Source organism: Entelurus aequoreus, linkage group LG07, assembly GCF_033978785.1.
Source record: "Entelurus aequoreus isolate RoL-2023_Sb linkage group LG07, RoL_Eaeq_v1.1, whole genome shotgun sequence".
NCBI classification, from domain to species: Eukaryota; Metazoa; Chordata; class Actinopteri; order Syngnathiformes; family Syngnathidae; genus Entelurus; species Entelurus aequoreus.
In genome coordinates this window covers 16,900,842-16,927,952 of record NC_084737.1, presented here as the reverse complement: position 1 = coordinate 16,927,952, position 27,111 = coordinate 16,900,842, and the positions used below count along the sequence as shown (strand labels likewise).

At 38.7% G+C, this 27,111-nt stretch overlaps 2 protein-coding genes across 6 annotated transcripts in view; one reads left to right on the top strand and one right to left on the bottom strand.

Annotated features, from left to right (window-relative positions):
- The window catches only part of LOC133653453 (IQ motif and SEC7 domain-containing protein 1-like), a 207,631-nt gene extending 196,333 nt beyond the window's left edge, over positions 1-11,298 (top strand). For 2 of the 4 annotated variants that reach the window (XM_062052736.1, XM_062052734.1), the window contains one exon: positions 488-5,781. In XM_062052736.1, the coding sequence (XP_061908720.1) occupies positions 488-516 (29 nt within the window). In that variant the 3' untranslated portion in view covers positions 517-5,781. Of the gene's footprint in view, positions 1-487; positions 5,782-10,715 lie in introns of those variants that run through there. The other 2 variants (XM_062052737.1, XM_062052739.1) reach the window with 2 other exon arrangements.
- A 1,303-nt stretch (positions 11,299-12,601) lies between these two features.
- zgc:77375 (uncharacterized protein LOC402927 homolog) overlaps positions 12,602-27,111 on the bottom strand; it is a 28,415-nt gene continuing 13,905 nt past the window's right edge. For both annotated transcript variants that reach the window (XM_062052720.1, XM_062052721.1), the window contains exons 5-8: positions 23,278-23,311; positions 18,505-18,676; positions 17,657-17,845; positions 12,602-13,658 (exon numbers count right to left, since the gene is read on the bottom strand). In XM_062052720.1, the coding sequence (XP_061908704.1) occupies positions 13,301-13,658; positions 17,657-17,845; positions 18,505-18,676; positions 23,278-23,311 (753 nt within the window). In that variant the 3' untranslated portion in view covers positions 12,602-13,300. The remainder of the gene's footprint in view (positions 13,659-17,656; positions 17,846-18,504; positions 18,677-23,277; positions 23,312-27,111) is intronic.

The following is a 27,111-nucleotide window of genomic DNA, read 5'->3' as shown; positions in this document are numbered from 1 at the left end:
GTCCTTTTTAGCGAAAAGAAGTAGGACCTGGGGTCACTCACCCGTCCTTTTTAGCGACTTTAAGGAGGACCTGGGGTCACTCACCCGTCCTTTTTAGCGACAGGAAGTAGGACCTGGGATCACTCACCCGTTCTTTTTAGCGACAGGAAGTAGGACCTGGGGTCACTCACCAGTTCTTTTTAGCGACAGGAAGTAGGACTTGGGGTCACTCACCCGTCATTTTTAGCGACAGGAAGTAGGACCTGGGGTCACTCACCCGTCCTCTTTAGCGACAGGAAGTAGGACCTGGGGTCACTCACCCATCCTTTTTAGCGACAGGAAGTAGGACCTGGGGTCACTCACCCATCCTTTTTAGCGACGGGAAGTAGGACCTGGGGTCACTCACCCGTCCGATGACATGTTTGTTACGATGACATCATCAACATGTTTATTATGATGACATAATCCACATGTTTGTTACAATGACATGTTGTGTTTGTTGCTGCAGAATGGAGGCGGACCGTGACCAATGTATGAACACGATGACATCATAGCTGGTGAAAGAAGTAGGAGGGCTGTCATTGGCTGATGCTGCTTTTCAAAGATAAAATATTATCTCCGACAAGCATAAGGATTTCTCTGCTGCTGTGTAAACACATTCATGACGCCACGCCATAATGACCAAGAGCACATGAACCATCATCATGACCACAAGGACTATCATCATGTACACATGGACTATCATCTTGAACACATGAACCATCTTCATTAAAAACATGGACTATAAATCATGAACACATGAACTATCATCCTGAACACATGAACCATCATCATGGAAACATGGACTATCATCATGAAAACATGGACTATCATCATGAACACATGAACCCTCATCACGAAAACATGGACTATCATCATGAACACATGAACTATCATCATGAACCATCATCATGAACACATGGACTATCATCATGAACACATGAACCATCATCCTGAAAACATGGACTATCATCATGAACACATGAACTATCATCATGAACACATGAACTATCATCATAAAACCATGGACTATCATCATGAACACATGGACTATCATCATGAACACATGAACTATCATCATGAACACATGGACTATCATCATGAACACAAGGACTACCGTCATGAACAAATGGACTATCATCATGAACACATGAACTATCATGAACACTTGGACTATCATCATGAACACAAGGACTACCGTCATGAACACATGGACTATCATCATGAACACATGAACTATCATGAACACATGGACTATCATCATGAACTCAAACTATCATCATGAACACATGGACTATAACCATTAACACATGAACTATCATCATGGACACAAGGACTATCATCATGAAAACATGAACTATCATTATGAAGACATGGACTATCATCATGGACACATGAATTATTATCACGAACACATGAACCATCATCATGGACACATGAACTGTCATCATGAACACATGGACTATCATCATGAACACATGAACTATCATGAACACATGGACTATCATCATGAACTCAAACTATCATCATGGACTATAACCATTAACACATGAACTATCATCATGGACACAAGGACTATCATCATGAAAACATGAACTATCATTATGAAGACATGGACTATCATCATGAACACATGAATTATTATCACGAACACATGAACCATCATCATGGACACATGAACTGTCATCATGAACACATGAACCATCAACATGAACACATGAACTGTCATCCTGAACACATGAACCGTCATTATGAACACATTAACTATCATGAACACATGAACCATCATTATGATTACATGAACTATCATCATGAAAACATGGACTATCATCATGAACACATTAACTATCATCATGAACACATTAACCATCATCATGAAACCATGGACTATCATCATGAACACATGGACTATCATCATTAACACATGGACTATCATCATGAACACATGGACTATCGTCATGAACACATGGACTATCATCATGAACACATGAACTATCATGAACACATGGACTATCATCATGAACACAAACTATCATCATGAACATATGGACCATCACCATGAACACATGAACCATCATCATGAACACATGGACTATCATCATGGACACATGGACTATCATCATGAACACATGGACTACCGTCATGAACACATGGACTATCATCATGAACACATGAACTATCATGAACACTTGGACTATCATAATGAACACATGGACTACCGTCATGAACACATGGACTATCATCATGAACACATGAACTATCATGAACACATGGACTATCATCATGAACACAAACTATCATCATGAACACATGGACTATAACCATGAACACATGAACTATCATCAATGGACACTAGGACTATCATCATGAACATGAACATATCATGAACACATGAACCATCATCATGAACACATGAACTATCATCATGAACACATCAACCGTCATTATGAACACATTAACTATCATGAACACATGAACCATCATTATGATTACATGAACTATCATCATGAAAACATGGACTATTATCATGAACACATTAACCATCATCATGAACACATTAACCATCATCATGAAACCATGGACTATCATCATGAACACATGGACTATCATCATTAACACATGGACTATCATCATGAACACATGGACTATCGTCATGAACACATGGACTATCATCATGAACACATGAACTATCATGAACACATGGACTATCATCATGAACACAAACTATCATCATGAACACATGGACTATCACCATGAACACATGGACTATCATCATGGACACAAGGACTATCATCATGAACACATGAACTATCATTATGAACACATGGACTATCATCATTAACACATGGACTATCATCATGAACACATGGACTATCGTCATGAACACATGGACTATCATCATGAACTATCATGAACACATGGACTATCATCATGAACACAAACTATCATCATGAACATATGGACTATCACCATGAACACATGAACTATCATCATGAACACATGGACTATCATCATGGACACAAGGACTATCATCATGAACACATGAACTATCATTATGAACACATGGACTATCATCATGAACACATGAACTATTATCATGAACATATGACCCATAATCATGAACACATGAACCATCAACATGAACACATGAACTATCATCATGAACACATGAACCATCATCATGAAACCATGGACTATCATCATGAACACATGGACTATCATCATGAACACATGAACCATCATTATGATTACATGAACTATTCATCATGAAAACATGGACTATCATCATGAACACATTAACTGTCATCATGAACACATTAACCATCATCATGAAACCATGGACTATCATCATGAACACATGGACTGTCATCATGAACACATGGACTATCGTCATGAACACATGGACTATCATCATGAACACATTAACTATCATCATGAACACATTAACCATCATCATGAAACCATGGACTATCATCATGAACACATGGACTATCATCATTAACACATGGACTATCATCATGAACACATGGACTATCATCATGAACACATGAACCATCATTATGATTACATGAACTATCATCATGAAAACATGGACTATCATCATGAACACATTAACTATCATCATGAACACATTAACCATCATCATGAAACCATGGACTATCATCATGAACACATGGACTATCATCATGAACACATGAACCATCATTATGATTACATGAACTATTCATCATGAAAACATGGACTATCATCATGAACACATTAACTATCATCATGAACACATTAACCATCATCATGAAACCATGGACTATCATCATGAACACATGGACTATCATCATTAACACATGGACTATCATCATGAACACATGGACTGTCGTCATGGACACATGGACTATCATCATGAACACATGAACTATCATGAACACATGGACTATCATCATGAACACAAACTATCATGAACATATGGACTATCACCATGAACACATGGACTATCATCATGGACACAAGGACTATCATCATGAACCCATGGACTATCATCATGAACACATGAACTATTATCATGAACATATGACCCATAATCATGAACACATGAACCATCATCATGAACACATAAACTATCATCATGAACACATTAACCATCAACATGAACACATGAACTATCATCTTGAACACTTTAACCATAATTATGAACACATTAACTATCATGAACACATGAACCATCATTATGATTACATGAACTATCATCATGAACACATGAACTATCATCATGAACACATGGACTATCATTATGAACACATGAACTATCATCATGGATACATGGACTATCCTCATGAACACATGGACTATCATCCTGAACACATGAACTATCATCATGAACACATGACCTATCATCATGAGCACATGGACTATCATCATGGAATATCATCATAAACACATGAACTCTCATCATGAACACATGGACTGTCATCATGAACAAATGGACAATCATAATGAACACATGAATTATCATCATGAACACATGGACTATCATCATGAACACATGAACTATCATCATGAACACATGCACCATGAACACAATTATCATCATGAACACAAGGACTATCATCATGAACACATGAACTATCATCATGAACAAATGGACTATCACCATGAACACATGAACTGTCATCTTGAACACATGAACTATCATCATGAACACATGCACCATGAACACATGGACTATCATCATGAACAAATGGACTATCACCATGAACACATGAACTATCATCTTGAACACATGAACTATCATCATGAACACATGCACCATGAACACATGGACTATCATCATGAACAAATGGACTATCACCATGAACACATGAACTGTCATCTTGAACCATTTCACGGCAAAAGGTTGTCTTGGTTTTCAAGACTTTCCACTTTAAACTTTGAACTATTTGTTTCCTAAATATACTCAAATATTCAATGTATGAATAACTGTGATGATTGCTTGTATTTGTAGTAACATCTGATAATAATACTGCAGTATTTGTAGTAACATCTGATAATAATACTGCAGTATTTGTAGTAACATCTGATAGTAATACTGCAGTATTTGTAGTAACATCTGATAGTAATACTGCAGTATTTGTAGTAACATCTGATAGTAATACTGCAGTATTTCCCCTGACTGAACTGGGATGTGGAGGTGAAGTTCTGTAAAACTACATTCTCTACAGTAGTAGTGTGTGTACGACCACTACTACAGTATGATCTGTAATAGTACTACTTCTACTACACTATGTACTGTACAAGTACTACTTCTACTACACTATGTCCTGTAAAAGTACTACTACTACTACACCATTGTCTGTAAAAGTACTACTACACTATGTCCTATAAAAGTACTACTTCTACTACACCGTGTTCTTTTAAAGTACTACCACTATACTATGTTCTGTATAAGTACTACTACACTATGATCGATAAAAGTAGTATTTCTACTATGTTATGTCCTATAACAGTGCTACTTGTACTAAACCATGTTGTGTAAAAGAACAACTACTACACTATGTTCTGTAAAAGTACTACTTTTATTACATTATGTACTGTAAAAGTACTACTTCTACTACACCATGTCCTGTAAAAGTACTACTACACTATGTCCTGTAAAAGTACTACTTCTACTACAACGTGTTCTTTATAAGTATTACCTCTATACTATGTTCTGTAGAAGTACTACTTCTACTACACTATATTTTTTTAAAACGTACTACTTCTACTACACTATGTTCTGTAACTGTCCTATTTTCACTACACTATGATCTGTAAAATTACTACTTCTACTACACTATTTCTGTAAAAGCACTATTGCTACTAGACTATGATCTGTAAAAGTAGTACTTCTACTCCACTAGGTTCTGTAAAATACTACTACTACACTATGATCTGTAAAAGTACTACTTCTACTTCACTATATTTTGTAAAAGTACTACTACTACTACTACTACAGTATGTTCCGTAAAAGTACTACTTCTACAACACTACGTCCTTTAAAAGTACTACTACACTATTTTCTGTTAATGTACTACTTCTACAACACTATGTCTTGTAAAAGTACTGTTACTACACTATTTTATGTAAATGTACTACTTCTACTACACTATGTCCTGTAAAAATACTATTACTGCTACAGTATGTTCTCTAAAAGTACTTCTTCTTCCACACAGTATTAGACACACCTTTACACACGTGTACATAATGTAGGTGTACATAGTACATGTGTAGAGGCATGTACACGCTTGTAAAGGTGTGTAAGGGTGTATAAAGGAGTGTACAGGTGTTTACAGGTGTGTAGAGACGTGTAGGGGGGGTCGGGGGGGTACAGGTTTTTGATGGCGTGTACAGGTATGGACAGGCATGTACAGGTGTTTGCATGTGTGTAAAGGTGAGTCCAGGTGTTCAAAGGAGTGTACAGGTGTTTAAAGGTGTGCACAGGTGTGTAAAGATGTTTAACGGTGTGTACAGGGGTTTACAGGTGTGTAGAGGCGTGTCCAGGTTGTGTATGGGTCTGCAAAAGAGTTTGCATGTGTGTAAAGGTGTGTAAAGGTGTGTACAGGTGTGTAAAGGTTTGTACAGGTGTGTCCAGGTGTGTCCAGGTGTAAAAAAATGTGTACAGGTGTTTAAATGTGTGTACAGGTGTGTACAAGTGTTTAAAGGAGTGAACAGCCGTGCACAGGTGTGTACAGGCATGTACAGTTGTGTAAAGGTGTGTAAATGTGTTTAAAGGTGTATGCAGCTTTGTCCAGGCGTTTAAAGGAGTGTACAGGTGTGTCAAGGCTTATAAAGGTGTATACAGGTGTTTACAGGCATGTAAATGTGTTTACAGGTGTGTAAATGTGTTTAAAGGTGTGTACAGGTGTTTAAAAGTGTGTAGAGGTGGGTACAGGTGTGTCCAGGCATATAAAGGTGTGTAAAGGCGGGTACAGGTGTGTACGGGTGATTAAAGGTGTGTACAGTTGTGTAAATGTGTTTAAAGGTGTGTACAGGTGTTTAAAGGTGTGTACAGATGTTTAAAGGAATGTACAGGTGTGTAAAGGTGTGTACATGTGTGTAAAGATTTTTAACGGTGTGTACAGGTGTTTACAGGTGTGTAAAGGTGTTTACAGGCGTATACAGGTGTGTACAGTTGTGTAAATGTGTTTAAAGGTGTGTCCAGGCGTGCACAGGTGTTTACAGCTGTGTACAGGCATGTAAAGGTGTTTAAAGGTGTTTACAGGTGTGTACAGGCATGTACAGGTGTTTACAGGTGTGTAGAGGCGTGTACAGGTGTGTAAAGGTGTAAATGTGTTTAAAGGTGTGTCCAGGCGTGCACAGGTGTTTACAGGCGTGTACAGGTGCGTAAAGCTGTGTACGGGCATGCAAAGGTGTTTACAGGCGTGTACAGGTATGTACAGGCGGGTAAAGGTGTTTAAAGGCGTGTACAGGTGTGTAGAGAGGCGGGTTAAGGTGTGTCCAGGTATATAAAGGTGTGTAGAGGCGAGTACAGGTGTTTAAAGGCGTGTACAGGTGTGTATAGAGGCGGGTTAAGGTGTGTCCAGGCATATAAAGGTGTGTAGAGGCGAGTACAGGTGTTTAAAGGCGTGTACAGGTGTGTATAGAGGCGGGTTAAGGTGTGTCCAGGCATATAAAGGTGTGTAGAGGCAGGTACAGGTGTTTAAAGGTGTGTACAGGTGTGTAGAGGCAGGTACAGGTGTGTCCAGGCACATAAAGGTGTGTACAGGTGTGTAGAGGCAGGTACAGGTGTGTCCAGGCACATAAAGGTGTGTACAGGTGTGTAGAGGCAGGTACAGGTGTGTCCAGGCACATAAAGGTGTGTACAGGTGTGTAGAGGCAGGTACAGGTGTGTCCAGGCACATAAAGGTGTGTACAGGTGTGTAGAGGCAGGTACAGGTGTGCCCAGGCATACAAAGGTGTGTATAGGTGTGTAGAGGCAGGTACAGGTGTGCCCAGGCATATAAAGGTGTGTACAGGTGTGTAGAGGCAGGTACAGGTGTGCCCAGGCACATAAAGGTGTGTACAGGTGTGTAGAGGCAGGTACAGGTGTGTCCAGGCACATAAAGGTGTGTAGAGGCAGGTACAGGTGTGTCCAGGCACATAAAGGTGTGTACAGGTGTGTAGAGGCAGGTGCAGGTGTGTCCAGGCACATAAAGGTGTGTACAGGTGTGTAGAGGCAGGTACAGGTGTGTCCAGGCACATAAAGGTGTGTACAGGTGTGTAGAGGCAGGTACAGGTGTGTCCAGGCACATAAAGGTGTGTACAGGTGTGTAGAGGCAGGTACAGGTGTGTCCAGGCACATAAAGGTGTGTACAGGTGTGTAGAGGCAGGTACAGGTGTGTCCAGGCACATAAAGGTGTGTACAGGTGTGTAGAGGCAGGTACAGGTGTGTCCAGGCACATAAAGGTGTGTACAGGTGTGTAGAGGCAGGTACAGGTGTGTCCAGGCATACAAAGGTGTGCACAGGTGTGTAGAGGCAGGTACAGGTGTGTCCAGGCACATAAAGGTGTGTACAGGTGTGTAGAGGCAGGTACAGGTGTGTCCAGGCACATAAAGGTGTGTACAGGTGTGTAGAGGCAGGTACAGGTGTGTCCAGGCACATAAAGGTGTGTACAGGTGTGTAGAGGCAGGTACAAGTGTGTCCAGGCACATAAAGGTGTGTACAGGTGTGTAGAGGCAGGTACAGGTGTGTCCAGGCACATAAAGGTGTGTACAGGTGTGTAGAGGCAGGTACAAGTGTGTCCAGGCACATAAAGGTGTGTACAGGTGTGTAGAGGCAGGTACAGGTGTGTCCAGGCACATAAAGGTGTGTACAGGTGTGTAGAGGCAGGTACAAGTGTGTCCAGGCACATAAAGGTGTGTACAGGTGTGTAGAGGCAGGTACAGGTGTGTCCAGGCACATAAAGGTGTGTACAGGTGTGTAGAGGCAGGTACAGGTGTGTCCAGGCACATAAAGGTGTGTACAGGTGTGTAGAGGCAGGTACAAGTGTGTCCAGGCACATAAAGGTGTGTACAGGTGTGTAGAGGCAGGTACAGGTGTGTCCAGGCACATAAAGGTGTGTACAGGTGTGTAGAGGCAGGTACAAGTGTGTCCAGGCACATAAAGGTGTGTACAGGTGTGTAGAGGCAGGTACAGGTGTGTCCAGGCACATAAAGGTGTGTACAGGTGTGTAGAGGCAGGTACAAGTGTGTCCAGGCACATAAAGGTGTGTACAGGTGTGTAGAGGCAGGTACAGGTGTGTCCAGGCACATAAAGGTGTGTACAGGTGTGTAGAGGCAGGTACAGGTGTGTCCAGGCACATAAAGGTGTATACAGGTGTGTAGAGGCAGGTACAAGTGTGTCCAGGCACATAAAGGTGTGTACAGGTGTGTAGAGGCAGGTACAGGTGTGTCCAGGCACATAAAGGTGTGTACAGGTGTGTAGAGGCAGGTACAAGTGTGTCCAGGCACATAAAGGTGTGTACAGGTGTGTAGAGGCAGGTACAGGTGTGCCCAGGCATACAAAGGTGTGTAGAGGCAGGTACAGGTGTGTCCAGGCACATAAAGGTGTGTACAGGTGTGTAGAGGCAGGTACAGGTGTGTCCAGGCACATAAAGGTGTGTACGGGTGTGTAGAGGCAGGTACAGGTGTGTCCAGGCACATAAAGGTGTGTACAGGTGTGTAGAGGCAGGTACAGGTGTGCCCAGGCACATAAAGGTGTGTACAGGTGTGTAGAGGCAGGTACAGGTGTGTCCAGGCACATAAAGGTGTGTACAGGTGTGTAGAGGCAGGTACAGGTGTGTCCAGGCACATAAAGGTGTGTACAGGTGTGTAGAGGCAGGTACAGGTGTGTCCAGGCACATAAAGGTGTGTACAGGTGTGTAGAGGCAGGTACAGGTGTGTAGAGGCAGGTACAGGTGTGTCCAGGCACATAAAGGTGTGTACAGGTGTGCCCAGGCATACAAAGGTGTGTACAGGTGTGTAGAGGCAGGTACAGGTGTGTCCAGGCATACAAAGGTGTGTAGAGGCAGGTACAGGTGTGTACAGGTGTGTAGAGGCAGGTACAGGTGTGTCCAGGCACATAAAGGTGTGTACAGGTGTGTAGAGGCAGGTACAGGTGTGCCCAGGCACATAAAGGTGTGTACAGGTGTGTAGAGGCAGGTACAGGTGTGTCCAGGCACATAAAGGTGTGTACAGGTGTGTAGAGGCAGGTACAGGTGTGTCCAGGCACATAAAGGTGTGTACAGGTGTGTAGAGGCAGGTACAGGTGTGTAGAGGCAGGTACAGGTGTGTCCAGGCACATAAAGGTGTGTACAGGTGTGCCCAGGCATACAAAGGTGTGTACAGGTGTGTAGAGGCAGGTACAGGTGTGTAGAGGCAGGTACAGGTGTGTCCAGGCACATAAAGGTGTGTACAGGTGTGCCCAGGCATACAAAGGTGTGTACAGGTGTGTAGAGGCAGGTACAGGTGTGTCCAGGCATACAAAGGTGTGTACAGGTGTGTAGAGGCAGGTACAGGTGTGTCCAGGCATACAAAGGTGTGTACAGGTGTGTAGAGGCAGGTACAGGTGTGTCCAGGCACATAAAGGTGTGTACAGGTGTGTAGAGGCAGGTACAGGTGTGCCCAGGCATACAAAGGTGTGTACAGGTGTGTGTCATGATGCCAACACGTATTTCTTCATCTTTCAGGATGCCTACTTTAAAACGGGTTGTCCCATCAGGGCGCCCCCTGGCGGTCAGGCGTGTGACTGCACCTTCCTCCATCCTGCTTGTTCACCTTGTCTGCCTGAGAGCACCCAGCTGATGGTGCAGGACAGCGGTTTGTTGGGTGGACTTGTGAAGCTCCGGAGCGTCTCCTAGTCCGCCAAGTCCTTCCATCACCATCCAGCAGTACTTGATGCATGGAAATACCACCAGCAAGTACCACAACCTTCACTTCCATGCAGTAAATAAAACACAAAAGGACTATTTGAACTTTCGAAGTCTTTTAAAGTGACGGTCAAACCACGTGAAGCAGGAAACACAACGTTGTGTAACTCCGTGTGTGTCACTTTAAGAAGGATCATGTGACCCACACCCCTGCCGAGTTCAACTGCTTTTATCCAGACGTTCTTCAGTAAAATACAGAGTAGTACAATAAATACATATAGCAAAAAAAGAGTATTACAAAAAATAAATATAATAAATACAGAATAGTACAATAAATAAATATAGTAAATACAGAGTAGTACAATAAATAAATATAGTAAATACAGAATAGTACAATAAATAAATACAGTACATAAAGAGTATTACAATAAATAAATACAGTACATAAAGAGTATTACAATAAATACATATACACATATTTACATATGTATTTGTTTGTGTGTGTGTATATATATTGTGTATACATATATATACATATATATCTTAGATATATATGTATACATATTTATATATGTATAAATTTCCCATTCCCAGGGAAAATGTGGAAGTGTGTAATCACAATTGTATATATATATATATATATATATATATATATATATATATATATATATATATATATATATATATATATATATATATATATATATATATACATGTATGTATACATAAATATATATGTGTGTATATATATATATACATATTTTTGTGTATATATACATACATATATATGTGTGTAAATATAAATATATATACTCATATATGTATGTACATATATATATGCATACATATATACACATATATGTATATATACATATATGTATAAATACATGTGTATATATATATGTATATATATATAAATATATATTTATACATATGTATGTATATATACATGTATATGTATACATTTATATACATACATATGTATGTACATATATATACAACATACATGTGTGTGTATGTGTATATATATACATATATACACATATGTATATATACATATATGTATAAATACACGTGTATATATATACGTATATATATATAAATATATATTTATACATATGTATGTATATATACATATATATGTATACATCTATATACACATATATATGTATGTACATATATATACAACATACATGTGTGTGTAGGTGTATATATATATACATATATACACATATGTATATATACATATATGTATAAATACACGTGTATATATATAAGTATATATATTTATACATATGTATGTATATATACATATATATGTATACATCTATATACACATATATATGTATGTACATATATATACAACATACATGTGTGTATATATATACATATATACACATATGTATATATACATATATGTATAAATACATGTGTATATATATACGTATATATATATAAATATATAATTATACATATGTATGTACATATATATACAACATACGTGTGTGTGTGTGTGTGTGTGTGTATGTATATATATATATATATATATATATATATATATATATATATATATATATATATATATATATATATATATATATATATATATATATATATATTCATTTTCTTTATTGTCATTTTTTTACACAAATATTAGTACGACGAGAAATGGGAAACAACTCTGCTCAATGAGCCAAATAGCAAAAGAAGGAGAAAACAACATTTATTATATTTGGTGCCATTAAATGAAATGATTCCACTTTTCTTTTCTTCACTTCGATCAACAATGGCAACAAACACGAAAAGTTGACCGATAAGGTTTCATGTTTCACAGTCACAGTTGTATCTTAAGGTTACACACACACACACACACACACACACACACACACACACACACACACACACACACACACACACACACACACACACAACATATTGCTCCATAAGGCATTGCAGTATTGTTGTTTTGTGTGGTTCTATGTGTGTTGGACCATCACAGTTGAGTGTGGTTTGCATCCCATCATGCATCTGGATGCAACAATTGAACGACCTTACAGTGTTTTCTTGTTGAATATTTGAGATGATGTTCTTTAAAAACACGTTTTCATAACCAGTCATTTCTGCAAGTAAACAACAGCTCCCGGATAAAAGTGTAACAGTTTCACTGCAGCGAGTGAGTGTGCCACACACTCACTAAGGCGTCATAGTTGCCTCGAAATGACTCCCGTAATTGCTTTTCATTTAAAAAAAACTTGTATTTTCTTGCACAGTATTTGCAGTCAGTCAACACTGATGACGTCTAAAAGTAGGTTTGGCAGCAAATGACTCAAATATTGCAGTTGTTGGTCCAAATCCCCTGACCATGCATAGAAGTGCACTGCTCAAAGGTCGGTGGAAGCCTGTTTCTAAGGCACAAAGTTCTCCTGCTTGAAGATGGCGTCCACAGCTTGATCCACGTCCTGCACCATGTGCTTGGGTTCTACCAGCGCCGGGTCGAAGCCAAAGTCTCGATGTCCGTGGAACGCGTCTTCCTGGACGCGGCGGAGGGGGTCCGTCGGCGGCTTGAAGACGCCCGTGCACACCAGCACCGACTGGCAGGAAGTGGCGGCGGGCAGGGCCAGCTCCTCCTCTGTGGGCACGCTGGTGCTGCTGCCCGTGGCGGCGGCCAGCTTGGCCACGGCGATGGGCTTCTTCCTCACCGCTCGCTCCTCCAGGTAGCGGTTGTACAGGTTGGCCCCGTAGATGTCCGTCATCAGGTTGTCTCTAAGAACCACCATTGTCACAAACGGTCAGTTTTACTGAGAAACATGACCTTTGACCTCCGCGTCTTACACAGGATATTATCATCATAAACTTATTAAAGACACACAATAATGTCTTTAATGATGTTTGAATGAGCCAGTCCACATACATGCATACATACATACATATATATGTATATATACATATATATATATGTATATATATATATATATATATATATATATACACATACATACATACATACATATATACAGTATATATATACATACATACATGCATGCATACAAACATACATCCCCAAGTACATGCATACATACGCACATATGTACGTACGTACATACATGCATAAATACATACGTACATCCACACGTACATACATGCATAAATACATACATACATACATCCACACGTACATGCATACCTACATGCATAAATATATACGTACATACATATACATACATACATCCACAAGTACATGCATACATATACACACATATGTACGTACGTACATACATGCATAAATACATACGAACATACATACATACATACGTACATCCACACGTACATGCATACATACATACATACATGCATAAATACATACATACATACATATACATACATACATACATCCACAAGTGCATGCATACATACACACATATTGTACGTACGTACATACATGCATAAATACCCTACGTATACACATACATACATACGTACATCCACACGTACATCTATACATACACACATACATACATACGTACATCCACACATACATGCATGCATACATACATGCATACATACATACATCCCCAAGTACATGCATACATATGCACATATGTACGTACGTACATACATGCATAAATACATACGTACATCCACACGTACATACATGCATACATCCACACATACATGCATACTTACATGCATAAATATATACGTACATATATATACATACATACATCCACAAGTACATGCATACATATACACACATATGTACGTACGTACATACATGCATAAATACATACGAACATACATACATACATACATACGTACATCCACATGTACATGCATACATACATACATACATGCATAAATACATACATACATACATAAATACATCCACAAGTGCATGCATACATACACACATACGTACATATGTACGTACGTACATACATGCATGAATACATACGTATACACATACATACATACGTACATCCACACGTACATGCATACATACACACATACATACATACATACAACATACATGCATAAATACATACATACATACGTGCATGCATACATACACACATACATGCATAAATACATATGTACATACATATATACATACATACATCCACAAGTACATGCATACATACACATATACGTACATATGTACGTACGTACATACATACATACATCCAAACGTACATGCATACATACATGCATAAATACATACGTACTTACATATACCCACAAGTACTGTACATGCATACATACACACATTGGTACATATGTACGTACGTACATAGTACATGCAATAATACATACGTACACACATACATACATACCTACATCCACACGTACATGCATACATACACACATACATACGTACATACATCCACTTACATACATACATACACACACACGTACATACATACGTACGTACGTACATACATATATACATACATACATACAGTACATACATATGTACATAAATACAAACATAAATACATACATAATTAAAGCTGCAAGCAGCGATGAACGGGACCGACTTTGAGGGCTCATAAATTCCAAACCGGAGCAGTAATTAAAACTCTTTCATCAACTTTTAATCAGAAGGGTTCAATCTCTCTCCCGTGCTAATTTGAAGCCGACACGACAAACACGCGGCAGCACGGTGGAAGAGGGGTTAGTGCGTCTGTCTCACAATACGAAGGTCCAGAGTAGTCGTGAGATCAATCCCGGCCTCGGGATCTTTCTGTGTGGAGTTTGCATGTTCTCCCCGTGACTGCGTGGGTTCCCTCCGGGTGCTCCGGCTTCCTCCCACCTCCAAAGACATGCACCTGGGGATAGGTTGATTGGCAACACTAAATTGGCCCTAGTGTGTGAATGTTGTCTGTCTATCTGTGTTGGCCCTGCGATGAGGTGGCGACTTGTCCAGGGTGTACCCCGCCTTCCGCCCGATTGTAGCTGAGATAGGTTCCAGCGCCCCCCGCGACCCCGAAGGGAATAAGCGGTAGAAAATGGATGGATGGATGGACGACAAACACGCTCAGAGGAGATAATGTTTGAAAAAAGGTGACTGTTTTTACTCAACTTTTGTTTTGAAGGGGGAATTGCAAACTTCCTGTTGATTTTTCTGGGGTTTGTCATATAGTATGAAATATAGGTCTAAGTGAGACCTACATAGAGGTTTTTGTTTCAAGTCTCTACGACATTCCTACTGGGAGTTAGAGGCAGTTTTGTCTGTGTTTTCTTCCTAGGGGGCGCTAGAGCGCAATTTTGAGTTTTGGGGTTTGGTTTTTTGATTAGATCGCAATTTTCGCCAGTCCTGATGTGTGTGTACAATTTGGTGAGTTTTGAAGCATGTTAAAGGCCTACTGAAATTATTATTTTTTATTTAAACGGGAATAGCAGATCCATTCTATGTGTCATACTTGATCATTTCGCGATATTGCCATATTTTTGCTGAAAGGATTTAGTAGAGAAAATCGACGATAAAGTTCGCAACTTTTGCTCGCTGATAAAAAAAAAGCCTTGCCCGTACCGGAAGTAGCGTGACATCACAGGAGCTAGTATTCCTCACAATTCCCCATTGTTTACAATGGAGCGAGAGAGATTCAGACCGAGAAAGTGATGATTACCCCATTAATTTGAGCGAGGATGAAAGATTCGTAGATGAGGAACGTTACAGTGAAGGACTTGAGAGGCAGTGATGGACGTATCTTTTTTCGCTCTGACCGTAACTTAGGTACAAGCTGGCTCATTGGATTCCACACTCTTCTTTTTCTATTGTGGATAACGGATTTGTATTTTAAACCACCTCGGATACTATATCCTCTTGAAAATGAGAGTCGAGAACGCGAAATGGACATTCAGTGCCTTTTATCTCCACGACAATACATCGGCAAAATGCTTTAGCTACGAGCTAACGTGATAGCATCGTGCTTTAACTGCATATAGAAACAAAAAAAATAAACCCCTGACTGGAAGGATAGATAGAAAATCAACAATACTATTAAACCGTGGACATGTAAATACACGGTTAATGCTTTCCAGGCTGGCGAAGGTTAACAATGCTGTGCTAACGACGCCATTGAAGCTAACTTAGCAACCGGACCGCACAGAGCTATGCTAAAAACATTAGCTCTCCACCTTCGCCAGCCAGCCCTCATCTGCTCATCAACACCCGTGCTCACCTGCGTTCCAGCGATCGGCAGAAGGACGAAGGACTTCACCCGATGCGTTTGGCGGCCCGGAGACGTAGGAAGTCAAGGTGAGGTCGGCGGTTAGTGCGGCTAGCGCGTCTGCTGCTCTCCAACAAAGTCCTCCTGGTTGTGTTGCTGTAGTCCGCTGCTAATACACCGATCCCACCTACAACTGTCTTCTTTGCAGCCTTCATTGTTCATTAAACAAATTGCAAAAGATGTCCAGAATACTGTGGAATTATGAAATGAAAACAGAGCTTTTTGTATAGGATTCTACGGGTACCATAACTTCCATTAAACTGACTTCGTCACGCGCATACGTCATCATACCGCGACGTTTCAGCCGGATATTTCCCGGGAAATTTTAAATGTCACTTTATAAGTTAACCCGGCCGTATTGGCATGTGTTGCAATGTTAAGATTTCATCATTGATATATAAACTATCAGACTGCGTGGTCGGTAGTAGTGGGTTTCAGTAGGCCTTTAAGGGGGTCAAATTACAGCTCAAAGGGGCGGCTGTATAATAATAAAACGCTAGAAATACACACGTACATCCATACAGTACGTACCCTATAGCATAGAGGGAGGTGACAGGAAGTTGCCACTGTTTCTGCAAGGCCTGTCCTCGGATGAGGTACTCAGCAAAATGGTAAGTCAGCTCGCTTGGTTTTCCCATCAGAGCCTCATATTTGAGTTCTTGTCCAGTAATCTTCTTGTAGATGTTCTCCAAGCACACCAGGAAGGTGCCGTGACCAAACCTGCCACGTGACCAAAGATCAATGTTCAGGACATCATGTTGTGGACTGACCTACCTGGGAGACTGAGTCTCTGCCATCCGCATCAGGTCCATGTTGTGGACTGACCTACCTGGGAGACTGAGCCTCTGCCATCCACATCAGGTCCATGTTGTGGACTGACTTACCTGGGAGACTGAGCCTCTGCCATCCACATCAGGTCCATGTTGTGGACTGACCTACCTGGGAGACTGAGCCTCTGCCATCCACATCAGGTCCATGTTGTGGACTGACCTACCTGGGAGACTGAGCCTCTGCCATCCACATCAGGTCCATGTTGTGGACTGACCTACCTGGGAGACTGAGCCTCTGCCATCCACATCAGGTCCATGTTGTGGACTGATCTACCTGGGAGACTGGGCCTCTGCCATCCACATAAGGTCCATGTTGTGGACTGACTTACCTGGGAGACTGAGCCTCTGCCATCCACATCAGGTCCATGTTGTGGACTGACCTACCTGGGAGACTGAGCCTCTGCCATCCACATCAGGTGCATGTTGTGGACTGACTTACCTGGGAGACTGAGCCTCTGTCATCCACATCAGGTCCATGTTGTGGACTGACTTACCTGGGAGACTGAGCCTCTGCCATTCACATCAGGTCCATGTTGTGGACTGACTTACCTGGGAGACTGAGCCTCTGCCATCCACATCAGGTCCATGTTGCAGGCCAGCAAGGGAAGGTGGGACCTCGGACTTTGATGACCGCTGCTTAGATTGCCGTCGGTCAGCAGAACATCGATGATGAGCTGCAGGTTGGTCTCCCATCGGATGGGCTCCCCGAACAGAACCACCGCTGGGAGGGAAACATATGGAAACATACGTGTAGACCTGTGAAGATGACGAGTCAGCAGACTTGGAGGAGTTCATTCATCTGCATGTTTTATTTTGTAGGAAATAAACGCAGACAACACACACGACACAAACCCAGAATCCTTTCTGGCTTTAAGAAATCCAGAAAGTTACGTGTGGTAGTTGCAGAATGAAAACATGAAGGAGAGCTGTTGCGGCAGGTGTGTTGACATGAATCATGCACCAACATGTCAGTTGAAGCAAAGGAGAGGATGATTCAAGTTGTTCAAGAAGGTGAAATGTTGCCAAAGATGTTCATTGTTGAGTCAGCTAAGCTAAATGATGACGCCGAGTCGGGATATGGGACGGTACTTGGACGGATCTGCTTTAGAGTCCCTTTTGTGAATTGGGGTGACTCATGCTGTTTTCCATTGGTCGGGAAACACGCCACAAGAGAAGAGGAGTTGAAGGAGACGGCAAAGGGGACTGGCCAGTTCTCTGTGCACTTTTTGAGAGCCCTCAAAGGGATTTCAACCGGCCCTGAGGCCCCACCTGGGATCTTGGTTGCGTAGGATGTTCCTCACCTCTTTGGATTTGAAGTGGACATGGCCAAAGTGAGAGGGTGGTGGTGGGCTCTGGAGCCGAGGTTGTGCCGATGCCCCAGGCAATGTGCACTTGACCACAAAGGTTTGGCAGAAGATGTTGGCCTTGTCTCTTGCTGAGATAAGGAGGGATATCCTGATGTTCCATGACATACCCTGATGTTCCATGACGGGTATGTCCGTAGAGCCACTTCTTCCGGAGAGTGAATTCACACTGCCCCACTGCCCTTGCTTCCAGAAACTTTTGCTTTGATATCAGGTCGTCATCTTGCGGTGGAGCCGTCGCTTTTTCTTGGCTGCTCTTCTGCGATGCTCTTCTGCGATGTTCGTCAAACCCAGTTTCATCCTCAGGCGTTCTGGTTATGATCTTGCTTGGTATAAATGCAGCCATGGCGTCTTGCAACAAGTTAGTGAGAGTGGTGCAGATTGTTTCAGGATCTTCTTCCTTGAAGACACTGGACCAATTCATGGAAGTTAGGTACCCTCTCATTTCCCAGAACTGAGCTTTGTCATAACTCCAGACTCTGCGCTTGTATGGCTTATCTCTGAAGACTAGTAGTTTTAGCTATATATTTACAAGGGTTATGGTCCCAGGAGCCAACATTTGCCAAAGTCTTTGTAGTTTCTGGGGTGTCTGATAGAACCCACATCTGCGGTGCTCTCTGAGGTTTCTCATTGTGCCCATTGGGTTGAGTTTTTTCTTGCCCTGATGTGGGATCTGAGTCGAGGATGTCGTTGTGGCTTGTGCAGCCCTTTGAGACACTTGTGATTAAGGGCTAAATAAATAAACTTTGATTGATTGATTGACTGATTGAATGAACTAGTCCATCACAGAGAAGGTGTTTCTGTCGAGGTAGTCTAAGACTTCATTGGAGGCACTTGGGGGGCGGTAAACAGCATTTATCAGCATCATCCTGGTCTTCAGAGCAACAGTGAACCACATAAGCTCAAAGTTTTCAGGGTCTTTGGATGGATTGTGGTAGATGGATACACCTTCTAGACAGTAGACTGATATACCGCCTCCGGCCGCCCCAGTGCCATCTCTGCGACAGCTGAGTGAGTAGCCAGGAATCTGCATCTCATCTGCCCCGCCTGGAATGGTGAAGTCCAGGAATGTCTTTACCAAGATGACATTCGATAGCTTCTTCTCTGAGCACAGGTTGGAGAGGTCCCCAATACTGCTGCCTAATCCTCGGATGTTAACTTCTACGATTTCCAGGTTATATTCGCTAGGTCGTAGACAGTGTTGGGTTAGTTACTGAAAACCGGTAACTAGTTACAGTTACTAGTTACTTTATTTTAAAAGTAACTCAGTTACTAACTCAGTTACTTACACCAAAAAGTAATGCGTTACTGTGAAAAGTAACTAGTTACTTTTTTTTTTTTTCTTCTTTTTTTTAAAGCTCCCATTAATGCCCTTTTAGCCTTCATTTCAGTACTGTTATTGCACTGGAGAATAATACAATCTGTTGATAAACTTGACATGCATTTGCATCACTGAACTCAGAAAGCAATGTGGTCTACATACAACACACAAAGACAAAGATATGTTTCAAAGGGCCAATTTATTTCAGGCCAGAACAAATTGACAAAACTATTTTAAACAGCTGCAACATAATGGCACTTTAACTTTAACTTTAAGTAGATAGGATCTTTGATCCAAGACACAACTTACATTTAACTAAAATGTTATTTTTTTTGTGCTCAACAAAAGAAAAGTATTGAGAATGTCTACATGTTAAGAAACTCGACTTCTGGCTTCGCCATGATGTCTTGTTAATTGTTATGAGAGTAGCGTATGTGTGTGTGGCCCTTTAAGATATGACAGCATGTGAGGTGAGTGACATCAGTGAGTGAGTGGGCGAGAGAGGTGAGGGAGCGGCGACAGTGTAACACAATAGTCCCAACACTGGTCGTAGACGAGGTCAGTGCAAAGGTCAGTGTTGGGTGGTCTGTCCGGTTCGAGGATTTCTTGTTAGTTTCCTAGCATGGGGTTGTCAGCAACAGGGGGAGCTAGTCCCTGAATCCTTGAGACACACCTGAGCAGTGCGGCACAGTTCAGTGCATACATGACCTAGTCTGAAGGTATCTTGCATGTGCAGAGGACTCACAACGGATCGGATTTCAGAAGAAACCACTTGGCCAAGGACGGGATGATCACACTATTAATGATCTCGACTACACGCACAGGTATTGTTATGTCTGTTACTACATTATACAGTATGTGTATATATATATATATATATATATATATATATATATATATATATATATATATATATATATATATATATATATATATATATATATATATATAACACTTTAATGTCACTTTTACATTCATGTACTAAAAATGTAACTTTAAACACTTTAATGTCACTTTTACATTCATGTACTAAAAATGTAACTTTAAACACTTTGATGTCACTTTTACATTCATGTACTAAAAATGTAACTTAAACACTTTAATGTCACTTTTACATTCATATACTAAAAATTTAACTTTAAACACTTTAATGTCACTTTTACATTCATGTACTAAAAATTTAATTTTAAACACTTTAATGTCACTTTTACATTAATGTACTAAAAATGTAACTTTAAACACTTTAATGTCACTTTTACAGTCATATACTAAAAATTTAACTTTAAACACTTTAATGTCACTTTTACAGTCATGTACTAAAAATTTTACTTTAAACACTTTAATGTCACTTTTACATTCATGTACTAAAAATTTAACTTTAAACACTTTAATGTCACTTTTACATTCATATACTAAAAATGTAACTTTAAACACTTTGTCACTTTTACATTCATGTACTAAAAATTTAATTTTAAACACTTTAATGTCACTTTTACATTAATGTACTAAAAATTTAACTTTAAACACGTTAATGTCACTTTTACATTCATGTACTAAAATGTAACTTTAAACACTTTAATGTCACTTTTATAGTCATGTACTAAAAATGTAACTTTAAACACTTTAATGTCACTTTAACATTCATGTACTAAAAATTTAACTTTAAACAGTTTAATGTCACTTTTACATTCATGTACTAAAAATGTAACTTTAAACAGTTTAATGTCACTTTTACATTAATGTACTAAAAATTTAACTTTAAACACTTTAATGTCACTTTTACATTCATGTACTAAAAATATAACTTTAAGCAGTTTAATGTCACTTTTACATTCATGTACTAAAAATGTAACTTTAAACACTTTAATGTCACTTTTACGTTCATGTACTAAAAATGTAACTTTAAACACTTTAATGTCACTTTTACATTCATGTACTAAAAATGTAACTTTAAACACTTTAATGTCACTTTTACGTTCATGTACTAAAAATGTAACTTTAAACACTTTAATGTCACTTTTACATTCATGTACTAAAAATGTAACTTTAAACACTTTAATGTCACTTTTACATTCATGTACTAAAAATGTAACTTTAAACACTTTAATGTCACTTTTACATTCATGTACTAAAATGTAACTTTAAACACTTTAATGTCACTTTTATAGTCATGTACTAAAAAATAGTTTTAAACACTTTGTCACTTTTACATTCATGTACTAAAAATGTAACTTTAAACACTTTAATGTCACTTTTACATTCATGTACTAAAAATGTAACTTTAAACACTTTAATGTCACTTTTACATTCATGTACTAAAAATATAACTTTAAACACTTTAATGTCACTTTAACATTCATGTACTAAAAACGTAATTTTAAAAATGTTGTCACTTTTACATTCATGTTCTAAAACGTAATTTTAAACACTTTAATGTCACTTTTACATTCATGTACTAAAAATGGAACTTTAAACACTTTAATGTCACTTTTACATTCATGTACTGAAAATGTAACTTTAAACACATTAATGTCACTTTTACATTCATATACTAAAAATGTAACTTTTAATGTCACTTTTACATTCGTGCACTTAAGTAAAAGTTTGATACGGACGTAAGAACAGAAGATTTCTCACCTTCAACCTTGGGAAGTTTTCCTACAGGACTGGCCTGCAATGGCAGCAAAGAAATATAATATTATACAAATAATAAAACAAATATATATATAATATTTATCGGTGTGTGCGACAGTAAGCATAACTCAGATATATTTACTAGCAAATAAACGCAGATGCGGTCACATATTTCAAATATTATCACACAAAAAGTAGCTTGTGTTTGGAATTGTACAAACTTTAGTAAATGTATTCAACATTTTTTCATGGATATTCAAAACATGATTTGAATAAAAAAATAGGCTGCAAAAGCGTTTCTTGAAAATAACATTGTCATAACTATCCTGTTGTTCATCTTTTCTTTTAAAATGACAAAAATTTCTTATTTTACATATATGAATACATGTGGAAACTAATGCAAATACAGATAGGAGTAAATCTCGAAATTTAGTAAACAAACGTAGAACAAAAAACAGGTATCATCATTCATATGTCCTGTCAAATAATGATCTCCATGTGTCATAATAATGATCTTCATGTGTCATAATAATGATCTTCATGTGTCATAATAATGATCTTCAAGTGTCATAATAATGATCTTCATGTGTCATCATTCATATGTGCTGTCAAATAGTGATATTCATGTGTCATAATAATGATCTTCATGTGTCATCATTCATATGTGCTGTCAAATAGTGATATTCATGTGTCATAATAATGATCTTCATGTGTCATCATTCATGTGTGCTGTCAAATAGTGATCTTCATGTGTCATAATAATGATCTTCATGTGTCATCATTCATATGTGCTGTCAAATAGTGATCTTTGTGTGTCATAATAATGATCTTCATGTGTCAAATAGTGATCGTCATGTGTCATAATAATGATCATGTGTCATCATTCATGTGTGCTGCCAAATAGTGATCTTCGTGTGTCATAATAATGATCTTCATGTGTGAAATAGTTATCTTTATGTGTCATAATAATGATCTTCATGTGTCACAATAAAGATCTTCATGTGTCATCATTCAGATGTGCTGTCAAATAGTGATCTTCATTTGTCATAATAATGATCTTTGTGTGTCATCATTCATGCGCGCTGTCAAATAGTGATCGTCATGTGTCATAATGATGATCTTCATGTACCATAATAATGATATTCTTGTGTCATAATAATGATCTTCATGTGTCATCATTCGTGTGCTGTCATAATAATGATCTTCATGTGTCATCATTCATGTGCGCTGTCAAATAGTGATCGTCATGTGTCATAATGATGATCTTCATGTGTCATAATAACGATATTCTTGTGTCATAATAATGATCTTCATGTGTCATCATTCGTGAGCTGTCAAATAGTGATCGTCATGTGTCATAATAATGGTCTTCATGTGTCATCATTCATATGTGCTGTCAAATAGTGATTTTCATGTGTCATCGTTCATGTGTGCTGTCAAATGGTGATCTTCGTGTGTCATAATAATGATCTTCATGTGTCAAATAGTGATCGTCATGTGTCATAATAATGATCTTCATGTGTCATAATAATGATCTTCATGTGTCATAATAATAATAATCTTCATGTGTCATCTTTCATAGGCGCTGTGAAATAGTGATCTTCATGTGTCATAATGATATTCATGCGTCATCATTCATCTGTGCTGTCAAATAGTGATCTTCATGTGTCATAATGATGATCTTCATGTGTCATAATAATGATCTTCATGTATCATAATAATGATCTTCATGTGTCATAATAATGATCTTCATGTGTCATAATAATGATCTTCATGTGTCATAATGATGATCTTCATGTGTCATAATAATGATCTTCATGTGTCATCATTCATGTGTGCTGTCAAATAGTGATCTTCATGTGTCATAATAATGATCTTCATGTGTCATAATAATGATCTTCATGTGTCATCATTCATGTGTGCTGTCAAATAGTGATCTTCATGTGTCATAATAATGATCTTCATGTGTCATCATTCATGTATGCTGTCAAATAGTGATCGTCATGTGTCATAATAATGATCTTCATGTGTCATAATAATGATCTTCATGTATCATAATAATGATCTTCATGTGTCATAATAATGATCTTCATGTGTCATCATTCATATGTGCTGTCAAATAGTGATCTTCATGTGTCATAATAATGATCTTCATGTGTCATCATTCATGTGTGCTGTCAAATAGTGATCTTCGTGTGTCATAATACTGATCTTCATGTGTCATCATTCATGTGTGCTGTCAAATAGTGATCTTCATGTGTCATAATAATGATCTTCATGTGTCATCATTCATATGTGCTGTCAAATAGTGATCTTCATGTGTCATAATAATGATCTTCATGTGTCATCATTCATGCGCGCTGTCAAATAGTGATCTTCATGTGTCATAATGAAGATCTTCATGTGTCATAATAATGATCTTCATGTGTCATCATTCATGTATGCTGTCAAATAGTGATCGTCATGTGTCATAATAATGATCTTCATGTATCATAATAATGATATTCATGTGTCATAATAATGATATTCATGTGTCATAATAATGATCTTCATGTGTCATCATTCATATGTGCTGTCAAATAGTGATCTTCATGTGTCATAATAATGATCTTCATGTGTCATCATTCATGTGTGCTGTCAAATAGTGATCTTCGTGTGTCATAATAATGATCTTCATGTGTCATCATTCATGTGTGCTGTCAAATAGTGATCTTCATGTGTCATAATAATGATCTTCATGTGTCATCATTCATATGTGCTGTCAAATAGTGATCTTCATGTGTCATAATAATAATCTTCATTTGTCATCATTCATGCGCGCTGTCAAATAGTGACGTCATGTGTCATAAAGATGATCTTCATGTGTCATAATAATGATCTTCATGTGTCATCATTCATATGTGCTGTCAAATAGTGATCTTCATGTGTCATAATAATGATCTTCATGTGTCATCATTCATATGTGCTGTCAAATAGTGATCTTCATGTGTCATAATAATGATCTTCATGTGTCATCATTCATGTGCTGTCAAATAGTGATCTTCATGTGTCATAATACTGATCTTCATGTGTCATCATTCATGTGTGCTGTCAAATAGTGATCTTCATGTGTCATAATAATGATCTTCATGTGTCATCATTCATATGTGCTGTCAAATAGTGATCTTCATGTGTCATAATAATGATCTTCATGTGTCATCATTCATGTGTGCTGTCAAATAGTGATCTTCATGTGTCATAATAATGATCTTCATGTGTTATCATTCATGTGCTGTCAAATAGTGATCTTCATGTGTCATAATAATGATCTTCATGTGTCATCATTCATGCGCGCTGTCAAATAGTGATCTTCATGTGTCATAAAGATGATCTTCATGTGTCATAATAATGATTTTCATGTGTCATCATTCATATGTGCTGTCAAATAGTGATCTTCATGTGTCATAATAATGATCTTCATGTGTCATCATTCATATGTGCTGTCAAATAGTGATATTCATGTGTCATAATAATGATCTTCATGTGTCATCATTCATATGTGCTGTCAAATAGTGATCTTCATGTGTCATAATAATGATCTTCATGTGTCATCATTCATGTGTGCTGTCAAATAGTGATCTTCGTGTGTCATAATAATGATCTTCATGTGTCATCATGCATGTGTGCTGTCAAATAGTGATCTTCAAGTGTCATAATAATGATCTTCATGTGTCATCATTCATGTCTGCTGTCAAATAGTGATCGTCATGTGTCATAATAATGATCTTCATGTGTCATAATAATGGTCTTCATGTGTCATAATAATATTCATGTGTCATAATAATGATATTCATGTGT